At 34.0% G+C, this 26540-nt stretch overlaps 4 protein-coding genes across 6 annotated transcripts in view; 2 read left to right on the forward strand and 2 right to left on the reverse strand.

Moving 5' to 3' along the window:
• The window catches only part of LOC104799843, a 3272-nt gene extending 848 nt beyond the window's left edge, over window positions 1–2424 (reverse strand). Inside the window, exons 1-2 of the mRNA XM_010522518.2 lie at window positions 1831–2424; window positions 1–1733 (exon numbers count right to left, since the gene is read on the reverse strand). Of these exons, the coding sequence (XP_010520820.1) occupies window positions 1–1733; window positions 1831–2193 (2096 nt within the window). The 5' untranslated portion in view covers window positions 2194–2424. The remainder of the gene's footprint in view (window positions 1734–1830) is intronic.
• Window positions 2425–14231: 11807 nt separating this feature from the next.
• LOC104799844 (phosphoglycerate mutase-like protein) lies at window positions 14232–17567 on the forward strand. Its single transcript, XM_010522519.2, has 10 exons — window positions 14232–14421; window positions 14998–15072; window positions 15437–15544; window positions 15662–15741; window positions 16203–16365; window positions 16459–16533; window positions 16623–16711; window positions 16805–16924; window positions 17050–17094; window positions 17219–17567. Exons 2-10 carry the CDS (start codon window positions 15013–15015, stop codon window positions 17313–17315), a joined length of 837 nt encoding a protein of 278 aa, XP_010520821.1. The 5' UTR covers window positions 14232–14421; window positions 14998–15012; the 3' UTR covers window positions 17316–17567.
• Window positions 17568–19346: 1779 nt separating this feature from the next.
• On the forward strand, window positions 19347–23593 carry LOC104799845 (CBL-interacting serine/threonine-protein kinase 8). 3 transcript variants are annotated; one of them, XM_010522521.2, is made up of 15 exons: window positions 19347–19565; window positions 19678–19873; window positions 20092–20154; window positions 20257–20328; window positions 20436–20543; window positions 20624–20698; window positions 20816–20869; window positions 20951–21076; window positions 21380–21469; window positions 21909–22031; window positions 22219–22338; window positions 22585–22701; window positions 22847–22903; window positions 23000–23074; window positions 23194–23593. In XM_010522521.2, the coding sequence occupies exons 2-15, from the start codon at window positions 19715–19717 to the stop codon at window positions 23293–23295; spliced, it is 1341 nt and encodes a 446-aa protein (XP_010520823.1). In that variant the 5' UTR covers window positions 19347–19565; window positions 19678–19714; the 3' UTR covers window positions 23296–23593. The 3 variants fall into 3 exon arrangements, with proteins under 3 accessions (XP_010520823.1, XP_010520822.1, XP_010520824.1); XM_010522520.2 differs by having other exon boundaries at window positions 19347–19873; XM_010522522.2 differs by having other exon boundaries at window positions 19347–19873; window positions 20951–21025.
• Window positions 23594–24399: 806 nt separating this feature from the next.
• The window catches only part of LOC104799847 (serine hydroxymethyltransferase 2, mitochondrial), a 4381-nt gene continuing 2240 nt past the window's right edge, over window positions 24400–26540 (reverse strand). Inside the window, exons 10-16 of the mRNA XM_010522523.1 lie at window positions 26326–26432; window positions 26115–26180; window positions 25893–25970; window positions 25400–25511; window positions 25108–25218; window positions 24804–24992; window positions 24400–24695 (exon numbers count right to left, since the gene is read on the reverse strand). Of these exons, the coding sequence (XP_010520825.1) occupies window positions 24844–24992; window positions 25108–25218; window positions 25400–25511; window positions 25893–25970; window positions 26115–26180; window positions 26326–26432 (623 nt within the window). The 3' untranslated portion in view covers window positions 24400–24695; window positions 24804–24843. The remainder of the gene's footprint in view (window positions 24696–24803; window positions 24993–25107; window positions 25219–25399; window positions 25512–25892; window positions 25971–26114; window positions 26181–26325; window positions 26433–26540) is intronic.

Below are 26540 nucleotides of genomic sequence, written 5' to 3' on the forward strand. Positions count from 1 at the left end.
CCTGCCTCCCTCCGCCGGTGGGCATGGTGGTGGTGGTACTCCATCAGCTGCTGTCTCCGCCACTGCACCTCCACGAGCTCCGCCTCCACTGCCCTCACGTACTCCTCCGTCTCCCCACGCGCCGCCGCAACGGACTGCGAGAGAAGCGCACGCGCCGAAGTAAGCAGGTGGTGCGCGGTCGTGAACTCACCGTGTTCCACCAGCCTCCGCGACTCCGCCACCGCACGCGTCGCCACGAAGCGGTTCCTCAGCCGTTGGATCTTAGGCAACGACGATCGTACAGTCTGAGGAACTCGGAGAATCTGATCTCTCCCGTACACGACCTCCTGACTCGATGGGTCTTTGTACAGTCCTCGCACTGACAGCGCGTGGGACGCACTCGCCGCCGTAGCCAGAACGCGAAGCTCGACGAGAAGCTCGCGTTCCTCGTCGGCGTAGAGGTCGCCGAGCCGGACGGACCCGGATCCGGAGCTGACCAACGTGGGCTGTCCGTTGCAGAGATAAACGGCTGAGATTTCGCAGGGAGAGGATCCGGATTCGACCCGGATTTGGATCCGGAGATCCTGAACCGCGACGCTCAGCAAACCGCCGACGCACTTAGCAAACGCTTCCTCCGCGGGTTCGGGGATGCGGTTGCCGCCGGTTTCGCCGAAACCGGTGTCGTGAACCGGGATCTCAATGTATGCGAACCTTGTCGATGCCACGTGGAAGAATCCAGACCGTTGGGATCTCGTGGAATCATGACCGTCGGATGATAAGTGTATGATGGTGGCGGCTGGGTTTCTCTCTCTCCGGTCCTCGAGCACTCTGGTCGCTTTCCTCACCGCGTCGCCGGGTTTTACTCCGCTGCCGCCGGAGATGAGCGTGTCGATCACGCGCCTCGCGGCGCGTTTCCCTGGCTCCATCATCCTCTTTAGTGGGAGAAGCCTCTTGACGGCGACGATGGAGAGACGATCGGCGGAGCCAAGCGACGAGATCACCAGCCTCATCGCTCGTTTAACCATCTGGAGCTTGGCAGCATTCACGTTCACGCCGACGTCGAGAACGGCGACGAGATCCACCGGCGCTCGTTGCGATGGATTCAGGAGCGCCGCCGCGTTTCCGCCTCTCGCCGGCGGAGGAGGCGGAGCTTTCACATGCAGAGCCACCGCGTGTGTTTCGTAGTCGCACCCGACGGAGACGACGGCGGATTCCGGTAACAGCCTCACCTGCACGTTTCCGAAATCCCGACCGTTGGTCGGGGCCTCGTGGAACTTGACGGTGAATGAAGGTTTGGGATCGACCACAAATCCCTTGAACTCGGCGACGTCGTCGTCTTCCTCACCGGCGTTCTCATCGGCCTCCGGAATCGTAACAAACCTCGGCGAGAGCAACGGCTCGTCATCGTCGTACAATCTGGAATCCGAAGGCTTCCATCTCGGCTTCGGTCTCGCCGACGATCTCGGCGAAGATTCAATGACGCGCTTCTCCTGAATCTCCGGCGCCGTCGAGATAGTCTTCACGGAAGCGGCATCGTTCGCCGGAAGAAGATGAGTGGCATTTGCGTAATTCTGATGAGCAGCGAGGAGAGAAGCGTCTTTCCAAACAGCGTTGCAGACTGGGCAGACGAGCTTCCCGTGCGTACGAACATAGTCGGCGATGCAAGGAAAATGAAACGCGTGAGAGCATTCCGCCGTATAAATCGCCGTACCTTGCCCTGTCTTCACACTGTTCAAGCAAATCCCGCAACTACTCTGCAAAGATTTCACAAAATTCACAATCAAAATCACAAACCCACCAATTTGATTCCTCTGGGCAGCTTCAGTTTCAGATTTTTCGATCTGTTCTTACTCTGAATTTGAAGCTGTTACGGAAGAGAGAGAACTTCAACGGCGACCGAGGCGAAGACGTATTCGAGCTCTTCGCCGCCGATCTGGGTGTGGCTGTTTTGCAGGGATGCGGCGGCTCTGGATTTTCCTCCGCCGCTAGAGCTGCACTGTCAGCAGTCCGACACCGGAGGCTAGGGTTAGAAACCGGCCGCGGCGTCGATGGGTTACTTCCTCCGGAGAGGAACGCGAGCTTGACACATCTCCGATGGCTGGGGCTGGGGCTCGTTGTGTAGCCACCGTGCCGCTTGTCGGAATCCGGCAGCGGTGCTGCGTCGCTGTTTCTCGGTGCGGTAGTGCAGAAGGCTCGTCGCCAACCAGTACCCATTATTGTGAGTTCAGATTACGTTTTCGCCGGAAAAACCAGAGACGACGGAGACTAGGCAGAGAAGAAGAAAAGATCTGTGGAACTTATAACTCAAAAAAAAAAAAAACAATAATGAACCCACAAAAAGATGTATTATTGTAGATTGGATCCAAGTCAGTCTCTCTCTCTCTCGATCTCACTCTTGCTTCATCCTCTCGCAAGGATCCATTATATAGGCATAAAATAACACTTTTGTAGCTACACATTGCAATTAATTCTGTGTGATTTTATTATAATGAATAATGCGAATGCTTAAATTATAAAATAAAAAAAAAGTATCTTTTGCTGAATCATATGCCTAATGGTTACGAAAATTAAACAGGCTCGAAAATTAAATTAGTCAGTATCAAGCTACTTATTAATTTGGAGACACGACTCTCAGTCCATTTTTACACATTGATATTTATAAGAGATGATATAGTCAGTCCATAATAATAAAAATAAAAATCGATAAATGAAGAGAGTTTATTTAACTGATCCCATAGCGATTACATTACAACTTAAAAATTATCCATGATAAATATATATATTTTAGAAATTGAAGTTAAGAATAATCTTAATTATATAATTTATATTATATAAAATTAATGTTAATTTATATATGTTCTAAATAAATATAAATAATACTTTCTATTTTTTTTCAACCTCAATAGCTATGAGGGGGCTTATTTAATGGGCTTTTATGATCAATATATTTTCAAATTTTGAAGTTAAGAATAATCTTAAATATTCGATATGTTAATTTATATATGTTCTGAATAATATATATATATATATATATATATATATATGCTACTTTCTATTTTTTTCCAATCTTAATAGGGAGTTTATTTAACAGACAATTATAAAATATTAAACATCTAGAGTTTTTTTTTTATAATTTGAAAATTTACCAAACCTTCTATCCAATTATATTGTATGTAAAAATTTATATTGCTCGTAATCATGTGATTATCTATACTTTGTGTTATTAAAACATCTTTATTTAGATATTAAAGAAAAATAAAGATGCTAAAGAAAAATACTGGAAAATCAAACACCATAATTTGTGTTATACTGCTCGTAAACATCTTTATTTGTACTAAAGAAAAATATAGGAAAAAAAAAAGATATTAAAGAAAAATAAAAATGATCCCATAAAGCTTCTTTAGCTTAAACACCAAAAGCAAATCAAACCAGGTGTAAGATAATCCACTAATATACTCGACCAATGATGTACGTCATTATATTTAAAGATTATTAGTTAAAAAGTTGCACCATAACATTTTATTTAAGTTATCACATCTTTTTATTAATATTACCACATAGATTAGATTCTTCCTATCCCAGAGTAAATTTTTTAATTGGAGATAATTTACGCCTAATAATTCTTGAAATTATTTGAATTAAAACCAAATCGAAACAAAAAAAAAACAACTATAATTTATGAAAAAAATTACTCGATTTAAATCTAATATAATATAGTTAAATTCAATATCTTTTAATTTAACCTTTTATGATCATCAACGTTTGTAAAAAATGGAACCTAAAGGAAAATAACGTCTTTATATAATTTGATTACACATAAAAAAATGTTTCCAAACTATTTCACCATCGAATATCCACCAATTAATTGTAAAATTAGAATTCGAATGTGATATCGTATCATGGGTAAAATCTCACCCCTATCACGTTCATCACTGCACGAATACCTCGCACCAAGATAGGCATTTCGGTACCGTTTTTCGAAATCAAATCATATAAAAAAAAATCGATATAGTTCTGAATTCAACCGTCCAAAATTATCGAACTGTATTTTTTTAATATGAACTTCCCAAAACCGAATAAAAACGAATCGAATTTTAAAAAAACTGAAAATCAAAATTTTCTTAAGAAAAAATATATATTTTTAAATAAAAACCAAAACGGAACCGAATATGATATAATAACCCGATCGATATATATTTATGTAGAACCGAAAAAATCAAACCAAATAATTTCTAAACCAAACCCGAACCGAATACCAAAATGTCCATCCCTACCTGATATACCCCAAAATAAAATGTATATATTTTTTTTCCAAGAGTCCTACATGCAATTAATTTCAAACTCTAAATGTAACAACACACATTGTCATTAATAGAAATCTCTGATTAGCATAGACAGATGGTGCATTTAATAATTGATAATAATGTGGCCAATTTACCACCAACGAACAATCTATTTTCATATCATTAAACTATATGATTGTAGATTATATAATATATATATATATATGTAATCGTGTTTGTGTGTTTGTGTGAGGTAAGTAACGTAGAACTGAAAGAAAGGTCGTAGGTTTTTGCAGGGACCGGAAGAGCTCAGTGATATCAAAGAGCTTTTGCACGAACCGTACTTCCTTCTTTAAAGCTGATTCAAACAGTTCTCATGTGAATACGTAAAGAAATTATTTCAAACACTCTGCATAAAAAAAGAGAGAAAAATACTTAAAAATTCATAAACTTTAATTTGGTGTAATCGTAAGTTTGCCTATTTTTTCGAACTTATATTTTTTAACATAATAATTCATAAACTTATATTTTTGAATATAATAATTCCTAAGCTTTCATTTTTGAATACAATAATTCATTAATTTTGCTTTGGTCAATTATTGGTATGGACGTTTATAGAACTGTTAAACAAATTTAGAAATTATTGTATTAAAAAAATACAAATTCGAGAAAAATAGACGCACCTACAAGTTTATGAATTAATATTACACCAAATTATAAGTTAAGAAATTTTCAAGTTTTTTTTTTCTAAAAAAAATAACATTTTTTAAGAGAATATATATATAAAATCAATTAAAATCGGTCAAAATAAATAATCATATTCGAATTAATTCTATATATTTTTCTGATATTCCAATAATTCAAAATTAATGGAATAAAAACAATTCTTTTAATCGATATTTGCTAATAGTAAACGAATTTAAATAAAATAAAATTAAATAAAATAATAATTATAAAAATATAAAGCTTATTATTGATGGATACCTTTTGCTTTATTGAAATAATTCTATTCCGTGTGGAATATTTTCTGTGTGAAATTTTATCCAAAAAAACATTCCCAAATAAGAAAACGTTCTCACGGTTAAAAATGGATTTATCTTTTTGTTTTCATACCTCAATCTTTGTTTTGTTTCCCAAAAAGAAGACTTTAATTAAAAATGATTTCACAATAACTTTTTATATTTTCAAAATATGTATTTACATCGACGAAACTTATAAGAAATAAAAGTATATTTGAATTGAAATATTGAAAAATGAAAATTATCGATGCAAACAATTTTATATCAGTGAAAACAAAAAAAATATTATATGAATTTTTGCTATTAATAAAACTATAGTCATATGGTTTTTGCAAGCAAAAACCATAAACCAGACGAAAGGAAAAGCAGAACGTTTTTAAACAGCGTGAAACAGTAGTAACGGCGATTCGGGAGAACAGCCGAGTGTTGGGACACTGCACGTGTCTGTAGGACGACGTCAGAGTAACGGCGTTAAATAAGCTGACGTTAGAGTGAGTTATAGGGAATTTCACTCGCCAGTGAAAAGGTCAACTCTGTCAAAAAGCAAAGGATACCTTTCTCGCATCCCACAAATACAATAAAATAATAAATTCATTAATTCAACGGTGGTTAGTCATTATTGTTTCACAATTACTTAGACCATTTTATTCAATTATAATTATTATTACTACTATTTTTTTAATAATTTACTTAAAAATAATTTTTTTTTGTATTATAGATATCATTTTAGATTTTTTAAAGAATTTTTCAAATAATTTATAATTTTATTCTTAATTAAAACTAACCAATTTCAATAAATTTAATACATATTAATTATAATTCAGATATTAAATAAAGGTATATACGATTTTTTATAATTTTGAAAAAAATAAAAAAAAATAAAACGTCAAATCAATTATTAAAAAATGGAAGGAGTATTATTTTAGAAATTGAAATAGTCATATCTTAAGATATTACAAATCAGCCTTGATATTCCAATTTATGTGGAATACTTTTGTTACACACATATAGAACATATATTTATATCTAGATAGGATTTTGTCCTAGAATTTTGTAAGCCAATCAATGACTAACGGTAATATTGTTTGTTTCACATATTAATATATTGAATATGGTGATATTCCTAATCCTCTAAAAAATATGTTTAATCCTAATAATAAATCTTTAACCTCTATTTATCTTCAATTGAATTTTCAGATTTTTTAATCAACTATCTAGACAAATCAATCAAACAATCTCACTAGTTTTAAAATTATATAAATTTTATTTAATTTGGATATTTTTATTTAATTTTGTTAAAAGTTGTTATTACTCTTAGGGTTTTATTTGTCCATATTTAAAATAATAATTATTAATTTTGATGTTATTTACTTCAATTTCTCAAATATTTCGACCAAAAAATATTAGAAGCTACAAGTGGATCATGGAATATCAACACAAATATAATTAAGGATTTGAATTAAAATATAAAGATTTTGTCCATGTTTATTTCCAATTATCTCCAATAAACATTGGATTAATAAAAAATTCATCCAATTGTAGAGGATCAGGCTTAGGTTTTAGGGACAATATTATATATCAAATCTGGAAAAAATGAATTGGAAAGTTTGCAGAATGTAAAACATAATAATTTCAAAATCTAGAGAGCGAGAGTTAATTTCGTAAATTATATTTATTTTTTTAATAGTAAAAATTATCTTTTTGAGAAAAACTTTATTTATTAAGATTAAACTTTGTAAATGATTAGCCGCTAAAAAAAATAAAAAAATTCTTCTCATTTTTTCAAACTTTTAGTTGGTCTTTTTAGTTGGGTGTTAGACGTTTCGGTACGATTCTTCGTAATCAAACTGTATCGAATAAAAAAATATGATATATTTTTTTGAATTTAACCATCCAAAATTTATTAAGATATTTTTTTTTATAAAACTGATTTTTTTGGAATTGAATCGAATTTTAAAAATTTTTAAAAAACCGAATTTTGTTAAGAGTATATAATTTTTTAACAAAATTCAAATTGAGTCGAATCAAATCAAATATAATATAATAACCGATTGATATATTTTTTTATAAAATCGAAAAAATGAACTGAATACTAAAACATTTATCATATCTCTAACCGTGACAACAGCTGGTGTTGTCTCCACTCGTCCTACAATTAGGGGTGGGCGTTTCGGGAAACGGTTCGGATTCGGGATGAAATTAATCGGTTCGGTTCTTTCGGTTTTACAAAATAGGTACCAATCGGGTTTTTTTATTGTATTTGGTTCGGTTTGGTTTCGGTATCGGTTCCGTTCCGTTCCGGGTTTTATTAAAAAAATGATAGATTTCCTTTAAAAATATTCGATTTTTCGGGATTTTTAAAGTTCGGTTCGGTTTCGGAAAAATTCGATTCTCTAAAAATAGTACCGTTCAGAAAATAACAACGATTTCGGATTAGAAAAAATATCGTTTTAACGGTTCGGTTCAGTCCGGTTCTAAAGAAGAAACGCCCAGCCTTACCTACAATGGCGAAGTGTTTATAATCATTATTAAATTTGGGAAACTTAAGTCTAATTTTAAAATATAAGTTTTATTAATATATATCTACAAAATTCTAAAAAATACAAAATAATAATAATAATTATTATATATACATAATATAATACATAAAAGCCAAAAAAAACACAGAGCAGAGAAAAAGCGTGAAGAAAAAGGGTACTTGGGGACGCGTGATACGAATCAACACTGGATAACGTTTTCTCAGAACCGTCGATTTCAGACTGTCGTGTGGGACTCACACCGACGTCGTTTCGGTGGGACCCGCACCGTCATTTCGTTTGGAATTACTATTATATATAAGTAATTTATTTATTTTTTCTTTCCTGCAGCCGCGCACAATTATTTCACCGGGCATTTAAGTATTTAGACCAAAGCTATAGAAACCCGTTTATTACGATTACACAATGACGGTCCATCCCATTATTGTTTTATTTCTGCATAATGAGGATTAGAGCGCCCACACATTATACTTATTTTTCTTATTCTTATGCTCCTTGATAAATTTCCAGGTACCATATTCTCCACTTTTTTCGTGTTTGGATGAATATAATATATATATATATATATGTATATATTATATAAGTTTGCATATATGGATGGAAAAACATTTATATTAACATGTATTCCTGCAGTGCCATGTAAACGAAAACAACTTAATTATTCAACTTTAACTTTAATGGCGAAGAGGGTTCTGTATATATTGTTTTCTTATGTGCATTCGTCGATCCATATTATGGTGACGATCGAGAGAATTCTATGATAACCAAAATTTACATTATATATATATATATATGTGTATATATCAGAAATTATTCTATTTTCTAGTCATACGAAAAAGTAAAAGGATATTTCATTACGTTCTTATATAAAAGCGAACTGTAGATATGTAATCGCCGTTTTCGTCGAGAATTCGCTCGTTGAATTTGGTATTTGGATAGTTATTTTTTTTCGTTCGATTATTTATTTCTAAATTAATCATATATTTATTAATAAAGATTAATAAATAACAAATATCGTACTGAATTAAATTATCATTCATACAAAAAAATTATATGTTTGTTATTCATGAGATAAACTTGGAGAGTATACACACACACACACAACTTTATTAGATATAAACACATGAAAAACGTCAATAGATTATTTAATTAAAAAGAAAAAAACTCATCTTTATTACATTGTAAAATCTATGTTCACCTTAATTTTATATATTATTAAAAATTTTATTTGATTATGAATCTGGGAAATGGGGAGAGATGCATCTGGTTTTGGACACTTAGACTTTGAATGGAGATGACTTTTATTTTGAGTTTTTGGTTTTAGTTTTTGGATTTTGGTTTTTAGTTTTTGGTTTTTGGCTTTTAGATTTTATAATATTTGAAAACTCAAAAAAAGTAGCTTTTGGTTTTTCATTGATTTTTTCACTAAAATGGCTTTCCAAGTTTTAGGAAAAGTAATTTTGTAAAAACTTGAATGTTATTTTTTTTGGTTTTTGGATTCTAAAAACTCCAAAAACTCCTACCATTCAAGGCCTTACTTTTGTTCCCTCCTAATTTATGTCATTTCATACTCTTTTAAATGTATAGTTATTTTACACATTTTAGATGCCTTAAAAGAAGGAAAATACTTTGCAATTTATTCCGAGTCATATATGTTATAACCATTTCAAAAATCAAGATTTTAAAATTTGGTATATTATAGTTTGGTATGTCATAAAATTGATTTGATCTGTGATTTTTGTTTGGCATGCGATAATCATGCATTTAGGATGTTATAAAACCGAATCCATTAATGATTTAATATAATAATATATTTATATCTAAATTATTATCGATTTTAAAATTAATTAAGTATAAATTATTAATTTTACTAAAAATTCAAACTTTTAGAAAATCAAATAAAATTTTCGTCTGAATTGAATCTGATTATAAAAACGAAATAATATTATTTTCCAATACAAAAATGTATACAATGAAAATAATCTAAGGATAACCGAAAGGACGAAACATAAATTCTCTATTTATATTACACTTTCATGTTTAAATTATTTTTGAATAAAATTTGTTTTGTATATATTTCATATTTCCTTATATTTAATGTTTCATACGGCTACCATTTTATACATTTGGAGGATCAACAACATGAAAACTGATGTATTTCATAATATCCTTTATTAAAATGTGGGGTCTTCCCCCTTACAAAACAATATAAACACAAGAAAATGCCATGTTGACTAGAGTGGACTAAGAACTAGATTTTGTAATTTTTAGAAAAAGGAAAAATGGCACATGACTTAAAGATTTGGACAGCACATATGTGAAGATTCGTTTCCTCAACCACGAGTATAATTAATGAAGATATAATCAAATTATTAAATACAACTTGACTTGTATACTATATTATAATTAAATGAATATAAAATAGTATTAAATATTTCAGTGGAAAACAATAATTTCAACTCGTTTTCTTTTAAATCATTACCGTCGTCGTTCCTTGATCACAACACATGATGATAGTTATAACACATTAAGATGGGATATTATAAAAAATACCATTACTTTGCTATTTTGATTTCAAAGTATATCCTTCTCCAACTGTGACTCTCTGACCCATGTGACCAGAAATTTAATCTTGGTCATATCGTTAAATTTACGATGATCACACTCATTCATTATGTTCATACCTTATATATCTCACTAATCATTTGATAAAAAAATTATAAATTCAATGTCATGACCAATATGACCAAGATTAAATTTTTGGTGACATGGGTCACAGGATCACAGTTCGAGAAGGGTATACCTTGAAGTCAAAATAGCAAAGTAAGAGTATTTTTTATATATTGCACATTAAGATACAAAATATTAAATAATAATAAATAAAAAATATATGAATTTATATATTTATGTAACAATAATATAGAATATTTTCGAAGCCTTCGTCGTTTGGGTTGATCGTTAAGATGCGATCCTTAATAATAAACAACCACATGTCTCGAAACCTTATATTAGCTCTTGATTTCATAACCGACCATTGTTTGGTATCTACGATTTAAATCTTCTAGATTTGACTAGTTTTATTTAATCACCCAAAAATATCTTATTAATTTGTGTCCTATACCCTAAGTCGTGACATTTTTAATCATTTGAATTTCCCATACGATTCAAGATTTATTTTTTGAACTAGCCAAATCAGAAATCTTTTATTAGTTTTTTTATAACGTACTTAATTGCTACCATTCGAATGCATTCACGGGGTAAATTCCTTCTACGTGCATTCATAAATCTATAACACATCTAGAATGTGAATCATCTATAATTGACGGATGACGGGTGAGTGGATAAAGAGTCGAACCCACAACCTCTCAATTGAAAGATGAAATCTTTACAAACTCTCCGGAAATTTCTCTCCTTTTATTAGGTTATAATCTACTAAATACGTTTTTTTTAAATTTAATGGGACCTATAGAACACATAAATAATGATTGGTGGAATGAAATAAATTATCTCTAATCGAATGTAAGTGATATTTTGAATATCGTATGTCTTAATCGAACGGAGATTATTTGTCGTCGTGTGAGTTTACAAAAGGTGTTGAAGTTCATCCTCGGGTGTACGGAAGGGGAAAGCTGAGATGAAGTTTGAAATAGGGAGAGTCTCTAGGTGAGTCCGAGGGTCTGGATTTTCGGATTAAGAATTTATACCGGATATAGAAAAACAAACCGGTGAGAAGATCATAGACTATTTAGATCCATAGTTTGCGATTTAGAAATTCAGTTTATTGTTAAATTGGTTATAAGACTCATATATCTATATAGCATATGCGCATATATACAAAAAAAAACGACCCATTTACGACGGGAACGGGCAATGGCAAGGTGATGGAAACAGGTACGTGAACATGGATAAAAAAACACAACACGATGCGATGATGAGAATATGCAGTTGTGGACCGACGTTTATACATTTTGCTACATGATTAAATTATTCGCATATTGTGTGAATTGCTTTTATTTTTGTTCGTCCATATATAGGAATCCTAGTTTATGATACATGCATTTGGTGGGCTTACGGTTCATACTACAATGTTTTCTATATTACCTTATAACGAACCATTGAAATAAACATTTTAGCCATTGCTTGTATGTATGGAAATGGATTCTTATATATATATATATATATATATATATATATTTGTGGAACTTTTCATTTTTCCATTCTTTTAGACTACACGTCTTTATATTATACACCATCTGCATGATACCGATACAAACGACCAAAAACTCTAATTTTACCGCAAAAATTAATTTAAAAATACGAAGGTTTAACCACTATTTATGTATTATAACGAATCCTTGTGTATCTTCTCAACAGATATATTTGATCAGGAATATCAAAATGGATATGGATCGTAAGCAGAATGAACCAGTCTATATTTGACTATGTTGAGTTCAGTAAATTCGAACTCGTAAAAAATAGGTCGAAGGAGTTATCTCGTCACGATCCAACTCAACGAACCCACGACTTGGCTCACAAACTATTTTTTTAAAATATATTTTTTTTATTATATTTAATAGTTTTTTTTGTTATAATCTCCCTTTCTCTAAATTATTTTGTAACATCTAGTCTATTATTATTTATTATATGTATGCTTAATAAAATTTAAATTGTATTTCTTTAGCTATGTATTTGGCTCGCGAACCGTCACATTTGATTGTGATCTAAGATACATCAGATTGGACCAATTTTTCGATTCATCTAAAAAATAGAAAAGAAATTATGAGATGGAGATGAGATGGGTTAGTCCCGGGCCAACCCATTTTACATTCTTTTGTTTGATTGGCTCCTCCTATTATCGTACGTGTTTTGGAATTTTAAGGATACCTTTCCGGTTAGGGTATTAAATTTCTCAAAGATTTTAAATAAATTGAATAAAGACGAGATCATATATTTTCATATGGATTGAATAAAGGGCACTACTATTTGTAGAAGAAGCAATGGGTTTCCGCGAGATATTAAGTCGATAGAACCAACGAGCACAAATTGGTTGTTATGGTTTTGAAAGAAAAAAAAAGATACAGGGTTTGGGATCATGCGATCAAGATGGTTAGGATTCTATATATATATATATATATATCAATATTATTATTTTCTTCGTACCACTATATTTTTTTCAATCCATATATTTTTTTTATAATTCGGATGTTCACCGAGTTTTGACTCAACCACATCTCTCAAAAAATCGGAAAAATCCAGACTAACATCCCTCTTCACACTTAGATTTGAATCCGGAATAACATGTTTTGTATATTCTCTCGTCACTAAACCATTCAAATTTGGGTTTTCTCGATCCATATTATCTCTCTCGCTATCCATGTATTGTATATAAACCCTCGTCTCATATCTAGACCATTTATGAAACTTATCGACTCTTAACTCGTTTTGCTAGTTTCCAAGTTTTCGGTTGTTTCTTTGTAGGAGCCATGAAAATATGGTCCGAGTAAAGACTTTTTTTATTAAAAAAAAACTGTGGAATTGTGTTGTTGGACCGTTAAAAAAATGTTAATGTTCTGATCAGGACCGTCTATATATACATATTTTAATTTTTTAATCCATTTTAATATATATATATTAAGATTTATTAAAATTATATATTTTTTCAACCATAAAATATAAAATTAATGTTATAATTATTTTTGTGATAACATTAGAAAATTTTATATGAATTGACTCAATTTTTAATTGAAAATTTTAAAAGAACACATTATTTTTTAAGATGGGATCCAGATAAATTAGGGGTCTTGTTCAAATGTATGACTTCGGTCCCTATAAGACGACTCTTGTTCTAATACGAGAACAGTAAGGTTCCTAAAAAAAATTTTAGTATCATGGGTGCTCAAAAACCTTTTAATTGGTGGTCTAAATTATCTATTTATTTATTTATTTTTTTTTATTTTTTATAATTTTTTAGAACGGAAAGATTTTTGATCCAACTGCATCTCCAAAGTTCGGAGATATCTTGTATTTCGTAATTAAATCGCACACATTCTCCCCGTGGAATCAATCTTGTGGACAAGAGGAGAACATTTCTTACAAACTTATAAATGAAAACAGTAGAAAACTGGTCATATAAATTAGGAAACCAACAAAAGCACTACGAAACCAGGAAATTTTAGTGAGGATTCTGAATTCTCATTTGATGGAAATGGCTTGTTCTCGTCCTTAGAAGAAGAAGCTTAACAAGGGAAGAGAAAGCCTCTGAATCACCTGAAAGGTTCACCCTTGAGAGAACCCTCTGGATCTGTCAGAAGGTTACCTTCTTATTGTCACCAAGAGACGAAAAGTCTGTTTTCGCCATCCCAATAGTTTGGAATATGCGAAGAATTAAACCAAAGAGAAATAAAAATAACTGAAAAGAGAATAAAAAAAAGCAGACATGGTTGTTCGCCGAAGAAAAACAAAGGGTTTTCACTGCTGATTTTGCGGATCTTTCGGGCCTTCCATTCCCTCTGTCCATATATACACACATACTTGCGTATACATTTTGGCGTATACAGTTGTTGTCGAAGCATCATCTTCTCAGGACAAGTTTCAGAATCAAAGGTGAACGATGAATTCTCTCTCTCTCTCTATTTCCCGGTTTTGAATTCTCGGATCGTGTTGCAGAGATCTTAAAGTCGTGTGCCTTTTGCCGCGAGTTTCTCGGGCTCGTCGTGATTTGGTCATTTCTTCTTAGTTCCTGTTCCATTCGATTGTCGTCGGAGATCTTTGTGCTTTGTTCAATAAGTTTTCGTGATTACTGAAAAGCTGAGATGCTTTTCAGATCCCTTTTCTTTAAGATGCATAATGGGAAGATTTTCAACTTTTGTTTGCAACTTGGAAATAATATATTGCTTCAGATCTCTTATTTTGTGGCTTTTCGATTTGTTTATTGTTCTTGTGGTTTTGGGAGAACTAAAAGATTGCTTTGGTGCCCTGAGAATCATTTTCTATTCAGATGAAATTCACTAATTAGAATAATGAATGAAATCCTGACATTTTTCTGTGCTTCTTTCTCCTCAATCTCTGGTAAATTTTCTGATCACAACCACTTGGAAGGTTTCATTTATAGTCCGGGGTCTATGAGATTTTGCATTGTTTCAAAAGATGTTCTGACGATGATGTTCTTCTCGTTTCAAGACATTCCTCTCGGGCATGGAATCTTCACCTAGCGTCGGTGTTTATCCCCTGCATCGTTCAAAGATCATTCATCTGGTTGGTAGTAGCGTGTACTTTTGATGTTGATCTAATCATTATGGAAACAAAACCAGTAAGAACCCATCATTAGTTAGGTGGTTCAGGTTTGTGTTTCCACTGCAAAAAGTTGCAAATTTTCTTTGATCTGTTTCATGGGTTTCCTGTAAACCCGATTCGTCGTGTAGGTTAGACATGCTCAGGGGATTCATAACGTAGCGGTTGTTAATTTGAGATTTGAATTCGGACAAAACACGTACTTTGCATTTTGTTTCACCGGTTGAACTAATAAATTTGGGTTAGCTACAATTTTTTCTGTAACTGTATCATTAATTTTTAATAAAAGAAAAATTATCAGTTTTTACAAATCCTTCTTATATTGTAGGTTAGACATGCTCAGGGGATTCATAACGTAGCGGGAGAGAAGGATCACAGTGCATATTCCTCCGAGGAATATTTCGACGCACAAGTCACTGCTCTCGGCTGGCAACAGGTATATTCGGTTAATTTCATGTGTTTTGACGTTGTACCGAGAGATTTGATTGTCTTTTCCCTACGTGTTTCACCCGGTTTTAATGATTGAGCAACGGTTGTGATGCCTATATTATAGGTGGATGCTTTGCGGAAGCATGTCAAATCAAATGGACTCTCCAAGCGGGTTGATCTGGTCATCGTTTCCCCATTGCTAAGGTATTCTTGCCGTAACATTATGCTTTTGCTCTTTGAAGTTGATATTTTCCGGTATACATACAATGCAGTAAATCGAGTGAACTTGTGTTTACATCTCTTGCGGTTAAAACACTTTGAAGAACGAGATATTCGAATTCAATTAATTTAGTTTTAGAAAGTTTGTATAAATTCGATTTCTTACATCGGATTCGATTTGGTTTGCTAACTCTCATTTCTTATTTCCAAGTATGAAACACATAATTCTAACAATTTACAATGTTATTAGTCATTTAACCCTTTATTAAACTCTCTTTTAAGGTTTTCATATGATCTGTTTTCAGTTTCCCTCTATTTTTCCCGGCTTCCAAACATCTTCGAGTCAGAGTTTAAGAATTCATTTAACACTAACATCGAAGAGACTAATCTTCTGTTGACATTTGAATCAGAAACTAAAAACCACTCGTGTGATATTTCGCCCGTAGGACCATGCAAACAGCTGTAGGTGCTTTCGGGGGTGAGGAATATACAAATGGAGTGAATGCACCGCCATTGATGGTGGCCAATGTAGGAAACAGTGACCGCCCATCAGTTTCAAGCTTAAATTGCCCTCCTTTCTTGGCTGTTGAGCTGTGCCGAGAAACTATGGTACAAATCCCGAGTTCATGAAACGGTCTGTGATCATTACAGGAGTGGTATATCATATAAGTTCCTCATATCGTTTTTTCTCTAATATTGCAGGGTGATCATCCTTGTGACCGGAGAAGAAGCGTTACAGAGTATCAGGCCCTGTTTCCTTCAATAGATTTCTCATTGGCAAGTTCCTTGTGACTGTTGTAATAATCTATCTGGTTATTCTTCTTTTGGAAGATCCTTAACGTATAATTGGTTTTCGTTATCATCAGATCGAAAGTGACGAAGATGTTTTGTGGAAGCCTGAACCGAGGGAGAGCCCAGAAGAAGTTGCAGCCCGAGGAGTACAGTTCATTAACTGGTGAGTGGTCTAGGGAACACTCACTCTGTAAACTTTCCACCATTAGTCCTCGGTTGTAAGCAATTTCCCCGAGCTGCTTGTTTGGTTTCGAAGGTTATGGACGAGGAAAGAGAAGGAGATAGCCGTTGTTTCTCACAGCGGGTTCTTGCACGGCCTCTTGAGTTCGTTTGGGGACGATTGTCATACCGACATAAAGAAAGAGATGTCTGCACAGTAAGCTCTCCTCCTGTTTAACCTTAAACCCCAACAACTTAGACATCTCTTTACACATCCATACACCATTTGACGGTACTACCAACCAGAGGACATAACACCAAACTGTGTTTTTTTTTGTGCAGCTTCAAGAACTGCGAGCTGCGTTCCATTGTGATCATTGATAGAGGGTAAAAGGCATAATCTTTTCTTGCAAGAACTTGTTTTTTTGTTTGTGACATTAGCACCCGATCTCTGTTTCGGTTTTTTTTTGTTGTTGTTGGTGATGTCTTGTTCTTCTTTGGTGATGCATAGAATGCTGGGGAATGATTCTTCGACGACGAACTATCCTGGGAAGATTCCTCAAGGGATTGATCTTCCAAGCGACCTTGCTGATGAAAAGAACGCATGAAGAAACAGCACAGAGTTTCTGTAATATGGTCCGTTATATGTATTAATTAATTAATTAATTAATCATTTTTTTCTCGTTTATTTAAGTAAACACATAAAATTACTCGATTTCTCGTCTGCGGTGGAACATTGTGAGTTTAGGATTATTTGTTAAATCCTAAATTTATTACGGTCGTTTCTGATGTTGAATGTAATAATGTACCCATATTGGAATGGGTAATGTTTGCAATAAATGATTATATCGGTTACAATATTTTGGGGCAACCGAGAGTAATGAATCAGGATCGGATCTGCCGTATGATTTAGAATATACACTTTTTTTTTTAATTTGAGATTTGAATTCGGACAAAACACGTACTTTGCATTTTGTTTCACCGGTTGAACTAATAAATTTGGGTTAGCTACAATTTTTTCTGTAACTGTATCATTAATTTTTAATAAAAGAAAAATTATCAGTTTTTACAAATCCTTCTTATATTATCAAATAGACATATCATTATTGAGGGAAATTAGAGATTCTTCTTTTTCTACAGTGATTTTGGTTTTACTTGCCATAAATTTCTTATATATTATTGAGGGAAATATATGCAAATAAGAAAAGGTGTGCTATTTTTATATTCATTATTTAGCCAAATATGAATAATTATTATAAAACTACCACTAGGGTTTTTCATGTTGTGACAAAACCCCCGTGACATGTTTGAAAGTGGTTTCCAACGTAACTTTCCATGACTACTGAAAATAACTTATTATTCAAATTTATACCCAAAAAAAACTTATTATTCAAATACTTTATATATATATATATATATATATATATATGTTATTTATTATTTTCTTTGCTATCTATGGTCAACTTTGAAATATTTGTCTTCCATTGATAGCAACACCCACAAGAATTTTCATTTTCATTTGCCCCAACAATAGCCCCAACCGACCATTTTTTTAAATGTTTTATATTTTGTGGTATCAATAATTTTATTTTGGTATAAAAATGACAGATTTGGGGTTTTAATGTCTATATGTATACACTATTTTTTAAATTCTATGATAACAATTTTTTTTATGAAATTAAATAAATTTATGCAAACTAATATTAATAATTAAAATTAATTTTATTGATAACGTGGTAGGAAAGATAATGCAAACAAATTCTAAAGTTTATTATTTATTTAGTTAATCCAAGATTATCACCATTAAAAAAACAGATCCGGATCTTTCACGTTCTTTGTCTTTATTCCACTTGTTAAAGATTCATACGATTAAATTATATTACACATGTCAACATTCTCAGCATCAAACTCCAACACAAACCCATGATATATCTACCACATGATAATATATCAAAACCATATATTATATAAATACATAATTGCCTATATTATATAGTTTTCGAAAAGAGTAAGTTTGAAAAACATGAGCTTTTTAAGGATTACTGTTTAAATTTCGTTGGCATTAGAATTTCTGGTTTAATTTATATGGATACCATTTTAATTTGCAAAAGGACATTATATAATGTTTATTTTATATGAAAGATTTTTTTTTTTAAAAAAAAGATGGTGGATGTGAGAAGTAAGATGTATCATTGAAGCCTAGAATATTTTGTCACATTCAAAAATATATTTAAATATATATAACATATTAAGTAACATATAAAATCAAACCAAAGCAGGTCAAATATAATTTCAACCAAATATAATAAACTTGAATGTAAATAATTTTTTTAGAAAATAAGTTTTCAAATAAAAAAACGTATTAAAATATAGTTAAAAATTAATTAAATTTTAAAAAATGATAATAAATTAATGGAAACTAAACCCTGAAATTTACACCAAAATTATTTTTAAAATATTCTTTGGTATAAAATAGATAAACTAATAATTGTCGTATATCGGGTGATATAATACGTATAAATGTATGTTCATAGAGTTTAGACGTATTTGTACTTGTAAGCATGACGTTCATGAACCAATAAATAAATAAATTAATTATTTTCCTCCCTTGATATAGGATTTAGAGGTTAGTCGCAGAACACGTTTCTTTGATTTCCCACCGAATCCTCGAAACCCTGAAGCCTCATTTTTTATTTGAAGAAATATGTTTCTTTCACGTTGAGATCTTCCCAGTTTTTCAGACAAATTTTCCGTCAAAAGGGGAAATTTTCCCGGAAAATTTTATTTTACTTGGGAATAGCTTGGAAGCTTTTATGCCTCTCTCTTCCATTTTGGGACCGTTCCTACTGACTGAGAGGGTTTTTTTTCTTTCTTTTAGGCTTTACAAGTTTCCTGGTTGCTTAACTCTCTTTCAGTTAGCTTTTTTCTGGGAGGAAATCTCCCTCTGTTTTTCTCTCTCTCTGAATGCAGAGAAGTTGTAGAAGAGTAGAGGAAGGTGTTTTTGAAGATGGTGGTGAGGAAGGTGGGGAAGTACGAAATCGGGAGGACAATCGGCGAAGGGACCTTCGCGAAGGTGAAGTTCGCGCAGAACACCGAGACCGGAGAGAGTGTCGCCATGAAAGTTGTCGATCGAGGCACCATCATCAAGCGCAAGATGGTCGATCAGGTTCTATCTCGTGTTCCGCTCCTACTTGTCCAGGAATTCAGGAATTGGGAAGCTGGAAAATGGGTCTATGAGCGAGGGGAAATTCGAATTGTGGATAAGAATGGAAACTTTGTCATTTTGATAGATTCAGCGAACTGCTACATAGATTCTGTTTTTCTTTTAATCGGAATCTGACCAAATATGGAAACAGACTTCATATCATTGTTTTGAGTTTGCAGATTAAGAGGGAGATATCGATAATGAAGCTTGTTCGTCATCCTTACGTTGTTCGTCTCCACGAGGCAAGTCCTCGTCATGCTTCATGTTTCTTGAACAGACATAAAGCTTGTTCTGTCGCTAATAATGAGTTATGTTTCAACTATGAATGATATTTTGATCCGTAGGTTCTTGCAAGCCGCACTAAGATCTACATAATCCTGGAGTACATTACAGGCGGTGAATTGTTTGATAAAATTGTGAGTAGCTCGACTCAGTGACCCCGCAAGTTTTCTCGATGTTTTTCTGTTTTAGTTCTTGCTTTTCGATTTTTCTGTTTAGTGGTAGATTGGGCTGAATGTTTCAGGTTCGTCATGGCCGTCTTAGTGAAGCAGAAACTCGGAAATACTTTCAACAGCTTATCGAGGGAGTTGATTACTGTCACAGTAAAGGGGTCTACCACCGAGATCTAAAGGTGCTCTTTGGTGTGAATTCGATAGAAGTTTCACTCTCCCATCATTTTTATCTCTGATTGTTGTGTTCTTTTCATTGCAGCCAGAAAATCTTCTCCTGGATTCACAAGGGGATCTAAAGATATCTGATTTCGGTCTCAGTGCATTGCCTGAGGAAGTAAGAAACTAAGCAAGAGCCCTAGCAGTCGTTTTCCCTGTTTTTTTAATCTCAAATAACGTTTACTTACGATAATTTTAGTAACAGAATCGATGAATATTTTGCTTTTATCTGAAGGGAGTTACCCTCCTCAAGACAACCTGTGGAACTCCCAATTATGTGGCACCGGAGGTAAATCATATCCATTATCTTTTGGAAACACAACGATCTTCTTTTGAGCACGGTTCATGTCAGTTTCTGTTCGTGTTATAGGTTCTCAGCCACAAGGGCTATAATGGTGCAATTGCCGATGTTTGGTCATGTGGGGTCATCCTTTATGTTCTTATGGCAGGTTTCCTTCCATTTGATGAACTTGATCTCACAACTTTATACAGTAAGGCATGAGCTCTATTGTTTTTGCTGGTTTATGTTTCTTTAAAAGAAAAATCATTTAATGTTAACCAAAGTGCGCGATCTTCCACCAAAGTTGATTTCGATTTAGCCTCACTTTCCCACTAGAGCATTTTGATAGGGAAGGATTATGAGTAGACCCTTGTAATAGGATATGCAAAACAAGACGTTTCTCATGATTGTCTGAATCATTTTACATGATTCTTACATGACTGTGAATTCTCTTTCTACTTTTTATTCTGAGACAGGGTTTTCCTTCTCTTTTTTTTTTACACCCTCACGAGTTTGCAGATCGATAGAGCAGAATTCTCTTGCCCGACTTGGTTTCCTTTGGGAGCAAAGTCTTTGATTCATAGAATTTTGGATCCAAATCCCGAAACAGTAAGTTCTGGATTTCCCCTTGTACTTTTTGGCTCCCAACTGCTGTATCTGCTGATATATTGACTTGCATATCGAACAAAAGATAGCTGTATGGAATTCGTCAATTTAAAAACCATCTGGTGGTGCCAAGATATTTAGTTTTATCTATTTATCAATTACTAAGATTAGTAGGTAGGTACATCTTAAGAAGTAGAGCTTCTTTATGGGTTACAATGGAGCCTTTTCTTTGACCTTGTTCTTCTTTTATTATCATGGATCATTTGGAAGGATCTTCCATTTCTGATGCATCACAATCAGGATGAAGTTCCAAATGCAGATTTTATGTGTCCGGTTTTCGACAGTGGAGAGAATCATTTAGGGTTGCTGCTTTCATCTGCAGTTGAAAAAAGTTGAGGTACATGCTTTTTTTTTACTAATCGCTCTTTCACTGTGATTGCAGCGAATTACAATTGCGGAAATCCGAAAAGATGACTGGTTCCAAAAGGATTACACTCCGGTACAACTTCTTGATTATGAACACGTGGACCTCGATGATGTATATGCGGCTTTTGGCGATCCTGAGGTAAGCTGGTAATTGCCACAAATCTTTTGTTTTTTTTCCCTTGAATTTGATTGGTTCACTGTTGTGGATACTCATAGCATGACTTTTTCCGGATTCACAATAATGTCATATATGTTGTGTCTTCAACAGTATTGTCTGTCTGGTTGTACTACACCATGATTTCACATGTTGGTGTTCTACATTGTAGGAACAAAGAACCGATGAACTGAACGGAAATGAGGATACAGGTCCCCTGTTTCTCAATGCCTTCGACATGATTATTCTGTCTCAGGGCCTTAACCTCGCTACGCTATTTGACCGTGGGAAGGTACTACCAATTAGGCTGCCAAAAACACCTGGATTTCGGATACCAACTATTATATGAGATGAGATTGAGTTTGGTCATGAGGAAAAGTCGACCCGAGTAAAATTACCCTTTTGCCCTTAGATTTTAAATAAATTACATACAAACCTAGGATTCCAAATTTAAATCTCTCCAAATTTTGGATTCGGATCCATGTAACTCGAATCTCTCGAAATCTCTCGGAAGTGTACTTAGCATTCTGTTTGACAGGATTCCATGAAGTATCAGACAAGGTTCATCTCACACAAGCCGGCAAAAGTGGCTCTATCAAGCATGGAAGTCGTTGCACAATCCATGGGCTTTAAGACACATATTCGTAATTACAAGGTAAAGACATTGGAGTTAAGTCCCTTTGTTTTATTTCTTTTGTATGATATCTTACTATTTCTCGATGTATTTCACGTTTCATCATTCGAACCCGTGATTTGATTCCTCTAAACATCGGACTCCTTTAACTCATTTCGGTTTTCAGATGAGAGTGGAAGGGCTATCTGCAGACAAGATGTCTCATTTCTCCGTCATTCTAGAAGTAACAACCTCGTCATCTCAAATTTACATTGTCTCTCGAACTAATAACCCTTCTTTACTCGGAATCCATCTCACAAGAATAATTACTGGTTTGAAGGTCTTCAAAGTTGCGCCATCTTTTTTCATGGTAGACATTCAGAAAGCGGCTGGAGACACAGATGAATACCTCAAGGTCAGTTTCGGTGCTACTATTTGTCTTTGCAGTTAGTTATGTCCTGTCTCTGCTTTCGGACAATCTTCTCATTTCGATTTGTCTATGCAAAGTAAGAACAGTTTGATGTCGTCTTGCAGTTCTATAAGACATTTTGTAGCAACCTAGAGGATATCATATGGAAGCCGTCGGATGAATCTGGGAAAACCCGAGTCCCCAAATCCAAGAGTAAAAGGCGTTGAGAAATTGGTAACACGGCTTCTGCGAGTTGCGGTAACTAATCTTTTACCACATAAGATGAGTAAAAGATGAAAGCAGTTGTGGGTGCTTCTTGTTCGGGTTGGCGTTTTTTTTAATAGCATGACGCAGTAATTTTTCCTTACCGTTCTGCAGTTTTCTTAGTGACGATGTAGAATGAATAGGGACAAGAGTGATACTGAGAAGTAAGTTGAATGAATACATGGAAGCTTTGATCGTTCACCAAAACTGTGACCTGTTTGGCGAAGAAAACATGACTATGCGTCAATAGTTTCTCCTAAAGTGGTCATTTTGGATTCAGTTATTAATCGATTAATTTAATTTTAAAAAATTATAATCATTTGATTTGAATTAAATTTTATTTGTTTAAATTCTCAGTTAAAAAAAAATTAGAGCGTAAAACGAGTCCGGTTCGTGGGTTGGTTCGCGAGCTAGTCCATATTTTTCCGAGTCGGACTCAGAATATTTAATCCAGAAAAAAATGGATTGAACGAATCAGTTCGTCACGAGTCGGGTTCATGACGAGCCAGTTCGGCAAATCCATGGACTGACTCGCGAGTCGGGAATTTTTTTTTAATTTTTATTATTGTTTTAAAATATTCTAATAAAAATTATATTTTTATTAGATATTTAGTTTATTTTGTTTAAAATTGTAAATTTTTTAATATTTATAATATTTTTTAATATTTAAATTTGATTTTTTTAAAATTAAATTTTTGGCTATTTGTTTGGTTCGCGAGTTAAGGTGATTGGGATTGAGTCGGTTAATTTTTGTCCGATAAAAAATGGACAAAATTGGGATGTGGAATCGGAATGAGTCGGATTGGATTAGACCGAACAAATCTGTTTTACACACCTTAAAAAAATCATTTTTCATTATTTTTAATTCCATTTAAATTCGATTTAAAAAAAATCATAAATATTCAATTTTTTATTTTGAATTCAATTTGATTAGAGAGTTATTTCTATAATTCGGTTAAAAACCAAATTGTTCAATCAACAGTTGTTCGGCTCTCCTAATGATGTACCAAGTCCGAAACAGCCTTCTGTTCCACTCAGAGGTTCTACAAGGAAAAAAATGACCCACACGAAGCAACGAGACACTGACTATAAAACAAAATGAGCCAGTTGACAACAGAACACATCAGACTGCATAGGCATGGATTTCTGTTGCAAGAAATTGAAACATCTTTGGTCCGTCCATAGCATTACATTTCAAATTTTATTGATGAAGGAAACAAAACAAAACAATAATCAAACAACAGGCGTCCAGAAAGAAGATGGAATCACCACCCTATCAACATGCGTTGGATATTAGATCTCCCCATCTGAGCATTGTCATGTTCAATTAAACAACACATGGGATCAAGGAGCATAGAGAGATCTGCAATAAAAGTTTGATCCATAATCAATATCAATGAACAATGTGTATGCATATACATATATATACAGGCATAAGCATATGCATATGTGAATGCGGCTGGGGACATACCTAGCATTATTATACATGTGGAGAGCGTATATCGATCATTTTAGTCTTTGTATTTCATTGTCTCTTTCTCGAATCCTGCAGTTGGGAACTGTTTTGCGTATTCCTCGACCTCCTTGCGAAGCTTTGCGATCTCTGATTGGAATCGCTCATTTGATTCCATTGTTGCTACAAAATCCTTCAACTTTGTCCCTGCATTCAGTAATGGAAAAGAAAATAAAATCCTTATGGCAAGAATTTTAGCAAGGAAAAAGATGAAAAAAAGACGGGTTTTTCACATTTTGTATAAGGAAAGAAACAAAAAGACCTTGAGCCTCGGACTTGATCTTCAAGGCCAACTTGACAGATGCGTCAAAGAAATCAGCAACTCTCGCGAAATCTTCTTCAACAAATCCTCTAGATGTGAGAGCCGGTGTTCCTGCATATTACCGCAGAGAAGAAGGTGAGCAAAACCAAAAATAAATTGTGATTAACCGATCTCTATAATAAAATTGACCTCGTTATGGAAATGCCAAGAACATACCAGTAAATTTTTTAAAAAGAAATCTGCTAATGTAAAACCCAAAATCACTTTTTCGATGTTTCTGTAGCAGACATACCCATACGGATGCCACCTGGAACCATGGCAGAAACATCGCCCGGGACGGTATTCTTGTTTGCAGCTATATGTACAGATTCCAAGACTTTCTCCACTCTTGATCCATCTATTCCCTGCAAAACCAAGTTCCCAAGAGGGTAGTGCCAATAATATATCAGCACATGTAGCAGAAGAGATTTGGCATCATTATTGCTGCTTATTGAGCTTTCATGATTTTACCAAAAAAAATCGCATCTTTCTTATTCGTAAAAAAAGAAATGAGCCCATTTACGCAAATCAATAAAGCACAAAGCATTTGGATATAGAACTAGATTTCTCAATCTGTTACAATCCCTTGATTGTAGTAACATAAGGGATTACTCAAAACCATCATCGTTAATTTGTTCGTTTATAGTACATTTCAGGATTCAAGTTATTTCGTTTCTTTAAAGCAGATAAGAGCTGTTTCAGGCTTGCAAGTAAAGACAGAAAAGGGAGTTTGGCACTGGAGATACCTTATTTCTCAGATTCACCAAGACTAGGTGGTTCTCAGTTCCTCCAGACACCAAGTCATACCCTTTCTCTAGCAAGGTCTGAAGATCAAGATTCAAATCATTTGAAGGATAAATAATGAGACTATTATAGTGGAGAGTATGACAGATATGACAGGATAAATGTGGCATATTAGCTGATTGTTTAAATTTCTAAGTATATGACCAAACGGCAGCACATCTTACCTGAGCGAACTTTGAGCAATTTCTGAGAACTTGTTCCTGGTAAGCCTTGTACTCGGGTGTTTTGACCTTCAATTAAAGAAACCAATAATTCAAATGTACACGAACTAGGCCAAGAGAATGCTACGTTTAATCATCAATCAGATATGACTCTAATCAGAAAGCACAAATTAGACCAGAGAACATAGTTTTGGGAAGTAGTCAGTGAGTCAACCTGCTTCAGTGCAACGGCTAGACCAGTTATAGTGTGATTGTGTGGACCACCTTGCAGTCCAGGGAAAACAGCCTGGTTAATTTTGTCTTCATAGTCATACATCACCTACGATGATGCATCAGTTATATGCTATTACCATAATGAACACATGCCACTTAAAGCTCTCTGTGTGATCACCTTGTAAAATATAAGGAGTTAAAACTCACCTCTTTCCC

This window comes from Tarenaya hassleriana, unplaced genomic scaffold, assembly GCF_000463585.1.
Source record: "Tarenaya hassleriana unplaced genomic scaffold, ASM46358v1 Cleome61, whole genome shotgun sequence".
NCBI lineage: Eukaryota > Viridiplantae > Streptophyta > Magnoliopsida > Brassicales > Cleomaceae > Tarenaya > Tarenaya hassleriana.